Source organism: Triticum dicoccoides, chromosome 5B (assembly GCF_002162155.2).
Source record: "Triticum dicoccoides isolate Atlit2015 ecotype Zavitan chromosome 5B, WEW_v2.0, whole genome shotgun sequence".
Classification (NCBI taxonomy): Eukaryota; Viridiplantae; Streptophyta; class Magnoliopsida; order Poales; family Poaceae; genus Triticum; species Triticum dicoccoides.
This window is the reverse complement of record NC_041389.1, coordinates 331,999,918-332,014,099: the sequence shown is the minus strand read 5'-3', so window position 1 is coordinate 332,014,099 and position 14,182 is coordinate 331,999,918. Positions and strand designations below refer to the sequence as shown.

The following is a 14,182-nucleotide window of genomic DNA, read 5'->3' as shown; positions in this document are numbered from 1 at the left end:
AATGAATAGAAGCAAAAAATAGTTGTGATTAACTGTACTAAAAAATGAGCATAGATGCTTATTTTTAATGACTTATTACAACTCAGAAATAAAAAGAAAAAAATAAATATAGCAGAAAAGAAAAAAAAACTATATAAAAAACTACTCAGAAATGAGCATAGATGCAAAAAATAGTTGTGATTAACTGTACTAAAAAATGAGCATAGATGCTTATTTTTAATGACTTATTACAACTCAGAAATAAAAAAAATAGCAGAAAAGAATAAAAAACTATATAAAAAACTACTCAGAAATGAGCATAGATGCGCTTATAGAGGAAATTCAACTTAAATTCATAACAAATTTCAAGAGAAATTCGTATGAATTTAGGCTAAATTCCCTATATAAGGGCATCTATTTTCATTTTCAGAGGAGCTCAATAAGGCAGAGAGGGAGGGGCTTATAAACCGGTCTGATTCCCCTTCGGTTGGCGAGGTGGGACTAAACTTTGGCCGCAACGAGGACCAACCCTTTAGTCCCGGTTGGTGGAACGGACCGGGACTAATGGTCGTCCTTTGGTCCCGGTTCAGGCCACCAACCGGGACCAATGGTGGTGGGCCAGGAGCGAGGGCCATTGGTCCCGGTTCATCCCGCCAACCGGGACCAATAGGTCCAGACGAACAGGGACCAATGGCCCACGTGGCCCAGCCGGCCCCTGGGGCTCACGAACCGGGTCCAATGCCCCCATTGGTCCCGGTTCTGGATTGAACCGGGACTAATGGGCTGGACCGGCCTGGACCATTGGCCCCTTTTCTACTAGTGCCAGTGCAGCCTTCTGGCCCAAGAAGCGCTTCCGTTTTGAGGCTTTTTGGCCCAAACTTGAGGGCTTCGAGCAAGCAGTCAAGGATGCATGGGTTTGTGACCCTGAGATTGTGGACCCGTTCAAGAGGCTTGACGCTCTATTCAGAAATGCGGGAGCGGCGCTCCAGGCTTGGGATCAGAAGAAAGTAGGTAACGTCAAACTGCTCATGGCGGTGGCGACGCTGGTCATCCTTAGGTTGGATCAAGCAATGGAGTCAAGAGGGCTCACAGAGTTAGAAACCTGGCTGAGGCACACTCTCAAGCTGTCCCTGCTCGGGCTAGCCTCACTGTAGAGAACAATCAAGCGACAGAGATCGAGGCATAGATGGATACGTGAGGGCGATGCAAACACCAAATTCTTACAAGCGGTGGCAAATGGTAGACGTGCGAGGAACTTTATTCCTCGTGTGCGAGTGGGCAGCGAGGTAGTTACGGAACAGTGCCGAAAAGAGGAAGTTTTTGCGGATGCCTTCCAAAATCTCCTGGGTTCAGACCAAGCGAGGAGGCACACTTTGGATTTGAGGTTTTTGGGGATGGAAGAATTAGACTTGTCAGATTTGGAAGGCATCTTCTCGAAAGAGGAAGTTTGGAGGGTCATCAAGGAGATGCACCCGGATCAAGCACCGGAACCAGACGGCTTCAATGCATTGTTCTACCAGAAGGCTTGGCCAGTTATCAAAAGCGACATCATGGCGGCGCTGACCAAGCTCGCTGTGGGTGATAGTAGGGGTTTTGCCAAACTGAACCGAGCCCTAATTGTGTTAATTCCTAAGAAGCCGGAGGCGATGGAGGTAGGGGACTTCCGGCCGATCAGCTTGCCGCACAGCTTCTCCAAGCTTTTCGCCAAACTGCTGGCAAACAGAGTTCACCGGCGCATGCCCGACTTGGTGGGAGTGAACCAATCGGCGTTTATTAGGGGAAGAAGTATTCATGATAACTACTTGCTCGTGAGGCAAGTGGCGATGAAAATTCGAGCCAGGAAGAATCATGGTGTCTTCCTCAAGTTGGATATCACGCGAGCTTTCGATTCCCTTTCCTGGCCGTTTCTGTTTGAAGTTTTGCGGGCTAAAGGATTTGGCCCCCTTTGTCTTGCGAGGATGGCAGCTCTTCTGATGACTGCAAGCACGTGTGTGCTGGTTAATGGAGTTCCAGGGAGGAGAATTTGGCATGCTAAAGGGCTCAGACAGGGGACCCGGTCTCTCCGCTGCTGTTTGTGATTGCTATGGAGGCGCTTACGGCGATCGTTGTCAAGGCCATTCAGGAGGGCGTGTTGAGCAGCTACACAGGCATTTCGGCAATGCAAAGATTGTCTATCTATGCGGACGATGTCGTCTTTGTGCGACCATCCAGACTCGAGCTGGAGTTTGTCAGGAGAGCGTTGGATATCTTTGGAGAAGCTTCGGGGCTCAAGGTTAATTACAGGAAATCTTTGGCTATCCTCATTACAGATGACCCAGATGACAGAATCAGAGTGGAGAGCTTGTTGCAATGTGCCATGGGTGAATTCCCTTGCAAATACCTCGGCTTGCAGCTCGCGGTGAAGAAACTTACAAAGGTGCAATGGCAGCCATTGCTTGATCAAGTGAGGCACTTCATCCCTGCATGGCAGAGAGGCCTCATGCAACGCTCGGGGAGGCTAGTGCTGGTGAAGTCTGTGGTGGCGGCCAGGCCAGTTCATCATCTTCTGGTCATGAAGGCGCCGGCTTGGGTCCTTGAGGACATTGATAGTTGGATGAGAGCCTTTTTCTGGGCTGGGAAAGATCGAGTCCATGGGGGTCAATGCCTAGGAGCATGGAATACAATATGCATGCCCATGCCCTACGATGGACTCGGTGTGAAAAATCTTCAACTTGAGGCACTCGCACTTAGAGTGAGATGGAATGGCTAAGGCGGACGGATCAGCTACGGCCCTGGCAAGGGTTGCACATGCTGGTGGATGATGATGCAAGGCGGGTGTTCGACAGTTTGGTGAGCATCTCGGTTGGCAAAGGGGACAAAGTCTTGTTCTGAAGAGATAGGTGGATACATGGATTCGCAGTTAAGGACATCGCGCCCACACTGATCCAAGGAGTGTGCGCTAAAGTTAGGAACAACAGGACGGTTGCCCAGGCCCTACAGGAGGAGAGTTGGACGCTGGATGTGCAGCTCCAGTTCTCGTTCGGAGCGCTTTTGCAAGTCATGCAATAGCTTTGGCGCCGAGAGACGAGCAGGAGGAGGATCGCTTCACTTGGCCACATGATCGATCGGGTGCATACACGACGAAATCCACCTACACCCAGCTCTGTCAGGGTGGGATACGCTCCCCCACGGCCAATGGGATCTGGCGCAGCTGGGCACCGCTAAAATGCAAAAAATTTGCTTGGTTGGCAGTGCAACACAGGTTGTGGACTTCGGATAGGAGGGCGCGGCACGGCTTGCAGAACACGCCCTCACCTTGTTACACGTGCCTGCAGGAAGAGGATAACGCAGAGCATATTTTGGTGCAGTGCGTCTACGCGCGAGGGGTTTGGCATACGTGCCTTGATACGCTACATTTGAATGTGGCTGCACCGTCAGTGAGCGACACTTTGGCTGAATGGTGGATGAGAGTTAGAACCACTTTCCAAGGCAAGGAGAGGAGGGCTTCGACACGTTCGTTATCGAGGCTGCTTGGTCTCTTTGGAAACAGAGAAACACGAGAGTTTTCCATCGACGGAGCAAATAAAGGGATCAAGAGAGTTAGCTAGATGGATTCTTGAGGAGTTAGAAGAGCTGAAACGTGCAGGTGTAGGTGTCAGAGGTTTAGATAGATTTGTGAGGAGTTGACCTTAGCTTTGCGTTCGGTGTGGTGTTACCGGCTACCGATGTTTGCATCTGTCGCAGGTCTCTTGTAATTATCATTTTCTCTCTTCTATAAAAATATGGTACGCCATTGACGTACTCTCAAAAAAAAATCACGTTCGTTGAGGATCCCAAAGGAAAATCGGTCAGGTGCGGGGCAACCACCGATATCGGATGGCGCGGAGCGTGCTAGGGAGACATTGCCGCGGCTGGAGCAAGGCCGGGCGTGAAACGAACAACTCGGATGGCACTCTCGCACGACAAAGCCCCAAGGCGGCGTGTACTCGCCATCCTTTTAGGGGCAATGAGAACTGATTGGATGAAACATGAATTAGAGTAATAATATGAGAACTAAAACTAAAAAAAAAGCTATGATTTATTTGCTTGATTATTACTGTATAGTTGCAAAATGTTTATTTAATTTAAACGAGCAGCCTCCACATATGACAGGTGCTCACAATCCATTGCACTTAGACCAACAGAAGAATGACAAGATAAGAAACACAAAAAACAATACTATCACAAACATCCACGTAGCGCTTTGTAACACAAGGTGCAACACTCATTTTATTTTGAACGACCACGCGCAACACTTAGGTAATGCTGCCAGCAGTCACCGACGCATGCATGCACGCTGAGTCGGCCGAGTGGGCAGTGGGCAGTGGCTCATGGGTTGACGTAGATGTCGAGCTCCAGCAGGTCGGGGCGGACGGTCTTCCACAGCACGTAGCCTTTCGCCATCCGGAACTGCCCCGTGCCGCCGACCACCGCCAGCTCGCGCACCGCCACGCCAGTGTCGTCGCGCCCCATCACGGTGACCGAGCTCCCCGCGTAGGCCCCCGACGTGAGCACCACGTTCATGGTCACCATCAGCTCGAACCCCCCCTTGGAGGAGGCGACGATGTACTGCCCCTGCGCGCGCCCCACGGCGGCCGACGACGCCGACGTGCCCTCCGTCAGCACGTCGTCCATCACCACCGTGTTGCCGAAGTTGCCCCGTGGGCCGCGCACCACCATCATCGCGCTGTCGCCCATCACGTCGTGCATGTACACGTGCAGGTGCGCCGACGCCCCGGCCGCCGGCCGCGGCGCCGCCACCGCCAGGATGACGGCGACGGCTGCGGCGAGCGCGAAGGACGTGGGGTTGAGCTTGAAGCAAGCCATGGCCGGGATGAGTGGATCACAACAGCGCTTGCTAGTACGTATCACTCCTGATGCAGCACGTTTGGGTTTGTTGTTTATATACAAAAAACAGTAGATTTGCCTTTGTGGTACTGGAGATTTGCGGGTCCATGGTCCCTTGGTTGGTCCTTGATAATGGACATGTGGTGTATTATTTGTCGATCCAGTTGCGGTGTGCGCGTTAGGTTTTAATTATCACGTTCGATTATTTGCACTTAAATGTAGAACAAAAAATTGGTTGATGCCTCTCAAGAAACAACGGAGAAAGTTTGTATGTACATTGCATGCACGAAAGAGCGGTGGTTGCGTCGGTGCCCATGCATTGCTGGCCGTAGATCGCTATGCAGTTGGGTGAGCTGTCTTGTCAGTATTGTCTCTCGTAATGGACTAGATCGAGATCTACGAACGACCATATTTCACTTATATGTTAATCTCCAACAAAATGGGTACGTAAATGATGTGATTGTAACTTGTAAGATGTTCATGGCACCAAATGCATGGTACGTACGTAACTGATGGCGAGTACAGTTGCTAATCTGTTCAGTAATTTGTCTGGTGATGCGCGTCTTCTTGTCATTTGCCTTCTTTGTGTTAGGAATAAAATTAATTAGGATTAATTGTAATTAGAACCGTCATTAGACGGTTGTGTGTGTCCACCGCCTTTCCTGTTCCGTGCGGACACATGTGCCCGTACGGACACGTCTCTTTGTAATTACCGCCTTAATTGGCGACTGTTGAGAGGGTATATATACCCCAATCATCATCAATGAAATCCAGAGATTCATTCTCAATCAGTTTACTTCAACCAAATTTAGCTTAAGCTTACAACTTGAGCATTCTCTCAAGAATACATATCAGTCTACATATATCCAAGACATATATGAGAAGTTCAATGTGGATATATCAAACCAATAAAAGACATGTAATATGGTCATAGTACCCCTAATAGGGTACAAATCCATTCATACCTAGGGGTGATAATGAAGTGATATCAGGACCTGAAGTTCTATCTCACTAATGTCAAAGCACTCATATAATTGCAAAACTACTTCAGGCCTGACACTAAATTTGCTATCTTTGTTCAGAGTGCAACCCACAACAAAAGGTATATGGCCGATATAAGAAATATTAGCTTATATCTCAAGCTCACAATAAAGCTTGGATATTTCCATCATGAAATACAAGATATGACCATGATATGATATAATGATATTGGCTCTTTCTTTGATCCCAACAATGCCGTATCAATGACTGAATTTGCAGGAATAGCCTTTATATGGAAGTCATCTAAATGAGCATTAATGGCTATTTCTAGTTATCATTTTGACATAATTGCTTTATCTAAAAGCATTGCAAAATATGCATGGCTTAGCAGAATGATTAACCACATTCAAAATCATGTGGTTGAGATTCATCAGAATCACATAACTTGATTTATCAAGACACTACCACTTGTGTTACTCAATACTTAAAGGTTATATGAAGAGCAATATCATAAAGCACATTGCTCGAAAATTACTTATCCTCACAAATTATAGAAAGTGAGGAAACAATATGCAAACAACATACTTTGAAAATCCTACAGATTATTAATAATGTCATGATCATATCAATGGAATTTGTATGACACATCCTTCAAGTTTGCAAAGTTCAGGGGGAGTCATCTTCCAAACTATAACCTGTAATCATCAGATTACATATATTGTACTCTTTTTTTCCCTTCATGAGGTTTTCCCTAATGGTTTCTCATAAAGGTTTTTTTAACGAGACAAAATAACACAAGTGTCCATATATGCCATATTATTTTCTCCTTATGTTTTTCCCACTGGGTTTTAAAGGAGTTTTCAATGGCATATCATATCGCACTCTTTTCCCTTATGAGTTTTCTCTAATAGTTTCTCATAATGGTTTTTAATGAGGCAATATCTTCTCAAAGATGATATGTCATACTTCCTATTTTCCCTACCGGCATTTTCTAAAGGAAGTACTCAAGACATATTAATTGTTCTCTAAACTTATTGATGAGTTTTCTTTTTCAAAGGTTTTTCTCATATGAGTTATCAAGAGACAATAATCATTATATGTTGCATCATTTTTTCCTTATTATTTTTCCCACTGGGTTTAAAAGAGTTTTAGCAACATATCTACACTATTCTCCTCATATTTTTCCCACAGGGTTTTTGGAGGAGACTTTAAAGACTATACGATGGATTTCTCAAGATGGATAATGTATATACAAGGAGCCTACAAAGATGATGCAAGGAGCAGGCATTGTACAAGGGGGAGTGTTAGGAATAAAATTAATTAGGATTAATTGTAATTAGAACCGTCATTAGACGGTTGTGTGTGTCCACCGCCTTTCCTGTTCCGTGCGGACGCATGTGCCCGTACGGATACGTCTCTTTGTAATTACCGCCTTAATTGGCGACTGTTGAGAGGGTATATATACCCCAATCATCATCAATGAAATCCAGAGATTCATTCTCAATCAGTTTACTTTAACACTTTGCATGCCATTGTACCATGGGAGGATCCAGCGAACAGACAAATGTGCACAAGGCACGTCAGTGACAGTGAGGTGTCGTGCCAGGGCCCCGAATCTTTTGTTTCCGTCGTTGTTTTCTGGATCGAAATAGAGAGCAAGACCAGTGAAAAGATGCGGCAGAAAAAATATACTATATACTACTCCCTCCGTCCGGAAATACTTGTACTAAAATAAGTCTAGATACAACCATTTTGAGGACAAGTATTTCCGGACGGATGGAGTACTTGTGCTTCATTCTCAACATGTCCACACGACGAAATTGTGGCCATGGACTCGGGCGACATGGGGAGACCCACCAGTTGCCGGCCACCACAAGCCCCAGCCCTCCACCTCCCCCTCATCATCATGGTCGGAGGCGACCGTGCTAAGCCCTTGCCATGGACGACGGAGGCGGGGCGAGCTCTCTCTCTCGGAGCAGCGTTTTCCCCTCAAATTCAAGGCCGAGGCGGTGACCGATCATGGTGTTGGTGCTTTGCTCAGACGGTGCGGTGGTGCGTGGCCTGCTCCTCCATGGCGCGGCGGCACGCCATTGGCTACTGGCAAGGCGCCCTTTCCCAGCGCCCCTGCTGCTCCCGATGAGATCCGCGCATCCCTGGGTCGTCGGTCGAAGTGCTGGTGCTTGCTGATTCCTCTAATTTGATCCACGGTGCCGCAGCGGCGTGGGGGCCGCGGGCTCGGCCTGAATTAAGGGGGCGGTCCTAGGGTTCCTCAAGTGACAAGACGAAGATCTGTCTGACGCGTGTCCTTCTTGAGCTGGTCGGAGTGTCGGGTTCCGGAAGGCTCCGCCAGCGAACTCCCATGGGCGCGTTATCTGTGGAAATTGCTGGATCGGATGGGATTCAGTCGTGCCCACTGGTTCTCCGTTAAGGAGGGAGCGATGCGAAGCTCTGCTATCTGTTGCCATCACGGGACATGTTTAATTCCATGCTGAAGTCAGAGGCGGAGAATGTCACGGAAGCCGAGATCGGAGGACTCGTAATGGTAATTGGAGCTTTTGTGGCGATGAGGAACTTGCTTGGAGTTTCAGATTTTGTAGCAGTGGTATGTAAGTGGGGGCGACAACACAGGTGCAGTTCAAAGTCTTACCTCTCAAGGTGAAAATCCAAGGTCTGGCCTTAGTTGGTTGTGCCTAGCAAGGACCTTGTTGAAGGCATTGTTTTGAGAGCGGGGACTATCTTCAGGGTGAAAACCCAAGATCTACGATCGGGCGACGATGGTGCTTGTGCATTGTTACCTTCTTTGAGGCGTGTTTTTGGAGAACTTGGAATTCATGTGTTGTTTTGGTGTTGTTGTACTGCTACTGTAAGGACTGGAACTCTGTAGCAGGGATTTTCCTTTTCTAGATTCTTCTTTTTGGCTGTGTGCATCCGTAATGCCTTTAGGGTAGTTGCAGAGGCTGGCTGCAATTGGTATCCGTGATATTAATATATTCCCTTTATAAAAAAAGTATTTAGCTCGTCACAACTACTCGCCACTAGAGGACTACATCTCTGTCCGCTCCCACTGCCATGTTTTCTTCATCGATGTTGAAGTATAATGTCCGACCCTTTCTCATGGTTCGGACTTTTGAATGAGTTGGCTAGAGCATTAATTTAACATGTTATTCGAACTAGGAGGTCTTGAGTAATACTCTGCCAACGTAGTATTAAAAAAAGATTTTGCGGTCTACATAAATCTGGCATCTAAAGACTAAATAAGCCTAGACGTGAGGGGGGGGGGGTGTTGAAGTACATTGCCTGGCTCTCTCTATCACTTCAGACCTTTGGATCAGTTAGTTGAGGCTTGCCCCCGCTTCCGCCACCCACATCATAAACTCCAAAGAAGCATAAACGCGAGGGGGAGTCTTGGAGTATAATGTTCGGCCCTCTACCATAGCTTGAGCTTATGAGTGAACTAGTTAGGTACATAAACTTACAACCAAGAGGTTCAGGGTTCAAGACCCAGTAAACACAATAAATAATTGGGGCCTGCCCCCGCTTTTGCTGCCCTTGTATAAACTCCAAAGGAGCATAGACGTGAGGGGGAGTGTTGAAGTATAATGTACGATCCTCTCGCATAGTTTGAGCTTTTGGGTGAAATGGCTGGCGCGTGCAATTCTATATGGTATCAGAGCCAAGAGGTCTTTAGTTCAAGACCCGGCTGGTGCAATTAAATTGTAGCCCACTTTTAGTCCATGTTTAGGCCTCCGGGAGCCACACGTGAGGGGAAATGTTGACATATAAATGCATAGCCCACCGTTCCCCATTAGCTTGAGCTTTTGGGTGAACTAATTAGTGCGTGCAGTTCTACACCCGACGTATATGCGTAGGAATAGGAATTAACGAGCGTTATTGACTAAAGTCCATGAAGACAGACTAATAACCTCCAACAACACCTCTCCCCTCGGCGCCGCTGGCAAAGCCCAAATGGCGGCGGGAATCTCCTCCCCTCTGCTCGGTCCATGAAGGCTGGGGTGAGATGGCCTAATCGCACAGAGGCGCCTTGGGCGGCAGAGCGGCAGTGATAACCCACAAGTATAGGGGATCGCAACAGTTTTCGAGGATAGAGTATTCAACCCAAATTTATTGATTCGACACAAGGGGAGCCAAAGAATATTCTCAAGTATTAGCAATTGAGTTGTCAATTCAAGCACACCTGGATAACTTAGTATCTGCTGCAAAGTATTTAGTAACAAATAGTATGGAAGTAACGGTAACAGTGGCAAAAGTAACGATAGCAGTTTTGTAGTAATTGTAACAGTAGCAACGGTAAACTAAATAAGCAAAGCACAATATGTGAAAAGCTCGTAGGCATTGGATCAGTGATGGATAATTATGTCGGATGCGATTCCTCATGTAATAGTTATAACATAGGGTGACACAGAACTAGCTTCAGTTCATCAATGTAATGTAGGCATGTATTCCGAATATAGTCATACGTGCTTATGGAAAAGAACTTGCATGACATCTTTTGTCCTACCCTCCCGTGGCAGCGGGGTCCTAATGGAAACTAAGGGATATTAAGGCCTCCTTTTAATAGAGTACCGGACCAAAGCATTAACACATAGTGAATACATGAACTCCTCAAACTACGGTCATCACCGAGAAGTATCCCGATTATTGTCACTTCAGGGTTGTCGGATCATAACACATAATAGGTGACTATAGACTTGCAAGATAGGATCAAGAACTCATATATATTCATCAAAACATAATAGGTTCAGATTTGAAATCATGGCACTCGGGCCCTAGTGACAAGCATTAAGCATAGCAAAGTCATAGCAACATCAATCTCAGAACATAGTGGATACTAGGGATCAAACCCTAACAAAACTAACTTGATTACATGGTAAATCTCATCCAACCCATCACCGTCCAGCGAGCCTACGATGGAATTACTCACGCACAGCGGTGAGCATCATGAAATTGGTGATGGAGGATGGTTGATGATGATGACGACGACAAATCCCCCTCTCCGGAGCCTCGGACGAACTCCAGATCAGCCCTCCAGAGAGAGATTAGGGCTTGGCGGCGGCTCCGTATCGTAAAACGAGATGAAACTTTCTCTCAGATTTTTCTCTCCGCGAAAGCAAATATATGGAGTTGGAGTTGAGGTCGGCGGACATCCAGGGGGCCCACGAGGCAGGGGGCGCGCCCAGGGGGAGGGGGCGCGCCCCCCACCCTCATGAACAGGGTGTGCCCCCCCTGACACTATTTCTTTCGCCAGTATTTTTTATTAATTCTGAAAAGTTGCTCCGTGGATTTTCAGGTCATTCCGAGAACTTCTATTTCTACACAAAAATAATACCATGGCAGTTCTACTGAAAACAACGTCAGTCCGGGTTAGTTTCATTCAAATCATGCAAGTTAGAGTCCAAAACAAGGGCAAAAGTGTTTGGAAAAGTAGATACGACAGAGACGTATCAACTCCCCCAAGCTTAAACCTTTGCTTGTCCTCAAGCAATTCAGTTGACAAACTGAAAGTGATAAAGAAAAAACTTTTACAAACTCTGTTTGCTCTTATTGTTGTAAATATGTAAAGCCAACATTCAAGTTTTCAGCAAGGATTATGAACTAACCATATTCACAATAACACTTAGGTCTCATGTTTACTCATATCAATGGCATAATCAACTAGCGAGCAATAATAATAAATCTCGGATGACAACAGTTTCTCAAAACAATCATAATATGATATAACAAGATAGTATCTCGCTAGCCCTTTCTGAGACCGCAAAACATAAATGCAGAGCACCTTTAAAGATCAAGGACTGACTAAACATTGCAATTCATGGTAAAAGAGATCCAGTCATAGTCATACCCAATATAAACTAATAGTAATGCATGCAAATGACAGCGGTGCTCTCCAGCGGGTGCTTTTTAATAAGAGGGTGATGACTCAACATAAAAGTAAATAGATAGGCCCTTCGCAGAGGGAAGTAGGGATTTGTAGAGGTGCCAGAGCTCGATTTTAAAATAGAGATGAATAACATTTTGAGTGGTATACTTTCACTGTCAACGTAACAACTATGAGATCTCGATATCTTTCATGCTACACACATTATAGGCGGTTCCCAAACAGAATGGTAAAGTTTATACTCCCGCACCACCAACAAGCATCAATCCATGGCTTGCCCGAAACAACGGTGCCTCCAACTAACAACAATCTTGGGGGAGTTTTGTTTAATTATTTTGATTTGATTTGAGCATGGGACTGGGCATCCCGGTTACCAGCCATTTTCTTGTGAATGAGGAGCGGAGTTCACTCCTATTGAGAATAACCCACCTAGCATGAAAGATACAGACATCCCTAGTTGATACATGAGCTGCTCGAGCATACAAAACATAATTTCATTTGAAGGTTTAGAGTTTGGCACATACAAATTTACTTGAAACGGTAGGTAAATACCGCATATAGGAAGGTATGGTGGACTCATATGGAATAACTTTGGGGTTTATGGAGTTTGGATGCACAAGCAGTATTCCTGGTTAGTACAGGTGAAGGCTATCAAGAGACTGGGAAGCAACCAACTGAGAGAGTGACAACAGTCATGAACATGCATTAAAATTAATCAACACCGAGTGCAAGCATGAGTAGGATATAATCCACCATGAACATAAATATCATGAAGGCTATGTTGATTTTGTTTCAACTACATGCGTGAACATGTGCCAAGTCAATTCACTCGAATCATTCAAAGGAGGATACCACCCTACCATACCATATCACAACCATTTTAATAGCATGTTGGCACGCAAGGTAAACCAGTATAAGCTCCTAGCTAATTAAGCATGTCATAAGCAACTATAATATCTAATTGTCATTGCAAACATGTTTATTCATAATAGGCTAAATCAGGAATGATGAACTAATCATATTTACAAAAACAAAAGAGCGGTTGAGTTCATACCAGCTTCTCTCATCTTAATTAGTCCATCATATATCGTCATTATTGCCTTTCACTTGCACGACCGAACGATGTGGATAATAATAATAGTGCACGTGCATTTGGACTAAGCTGGAATCTGCAAGCATTCAATTCGAGGGAGAAAACAAAGTAATATGGGCTCTAAGTTAAATCAATCAATCATGCATATGAGAGCCACTAAACATTTTCATTATGGTCTTCTCCTCTCGACCCCCAAAGGATAGAAGAGAAATAAAAATATTTACACGGGAAAGCTCCCAACAAGCAAAACAAGAACGAGAAATCTTTTTGGGTTTTCCTTTAATTATTACTACAAGTATGGAAATTAAACTAACTAATTTTTTTGTTTTTTCTTAAGGTTTATCAAACACACAAGAAGAAAGCTAGAAAAAGAAATTAAACTAGCATGGATAGTACAATGAAAAAGTATGAGCACCGACAACTAGAATGAGTGTGTGAACATGAATGTAACGTCGGTGAGAAATACGTACTCCCCCAAGCTTAGGCTTTTGGCCTAAGTTGGTCTATGGCCAAGGGTAGCCTGGCTGATATCTGAAGTTATAACTGGGGTCGTACTGAGATGCAGCAGCCAATGCCTCCTGAGCTGCGGCATGGCGGCGAGCTGCCTCCATCCTCCTCTCTTACTCGGTTGCCTCCTCCCTGGTTATAACATATCTTCTTTTTACCTGGTAATCAAAAAGGGTAGGAGAAGGGAGAGTAATATGGACAACGCGACGTCTGTGGAGGTATAAGTGGGAGGCAACTCCCTATCATCTTCATGTGGAGGTATACCAAGATAATTAGCCACACGCACTACTAGAATCTGTCATTTTGTCGTCCGTCATGTCTTTGCCGTCGGCCAGCTAACGGCAAAGAGGCTCTTTGCCATCCGCTTCCACAAAGCGGACGGAAAAGAAAGTGTAGATGGCAAAAATTCTATTTGCCGTCAACTGCTTCTTTGCTGTCGGCCAGCTGACAGCAAAAATCTAGAAGGCAGACAACAAAGAGCTAGGTGGGCCCCACAGGGCACGGTGTGGCTAGGTCAGATTCTTTGCCGTGAGCTAGCTAACGGCAAAAGAGGTGATTACTTTGCCGTCTGCTGGCCGACGTCAGTGTTAGTCCTTTGTCGTCTACTTGCCGACGACAAAGAGGAGACGTGGGCCAGCCCTAACGGTGGCCCTCGTTGCCGTCTGCTAACGGACGACAAAGAAGGCCCACTTAACGGGCCGAGCCGTCTCCCCCCTCTCTCTTTCTCTCTCTCCCTCGCGTGCGCCCGCCTCGATCTCCTCTGTCGCCACCGCTGGCCATCCCCGCCCCATCGCCCTGCCGCCCTGTCGCCCCGCCGCGCCCCGTCGCCCCGCTGCACCTCGTCGCCCCGCCGCCCCCCG

At 46.2% G+C, this 14,182-nt stretch overlaps 1 protein-coding gene across 1 annotated transcript; it reads right to left on the bottom strand.

Moving 5' to 3' along the window:
- Positions 1–4,051: 4,051 nt before the first annotated feature.
- On the bottom strand, positions 4,052–4,885 carry LOC119308744 (dirigent protein 2-like). Its single transcript, XM_037584884.1, has one exon. The coding sequence runs from the start codon at positions 4,822–4,824 to the stop codon at positions 4,327–4,329; it is 498 nt and encodes a 165-aa protein (XP_037440781.1). The 5' UTR covers positions 4,825–4,885; the 3' UTR covers positions 4,052–4,326.
- Positions 4,886–14,182: the final 9,297 nt, after the last annotated feature.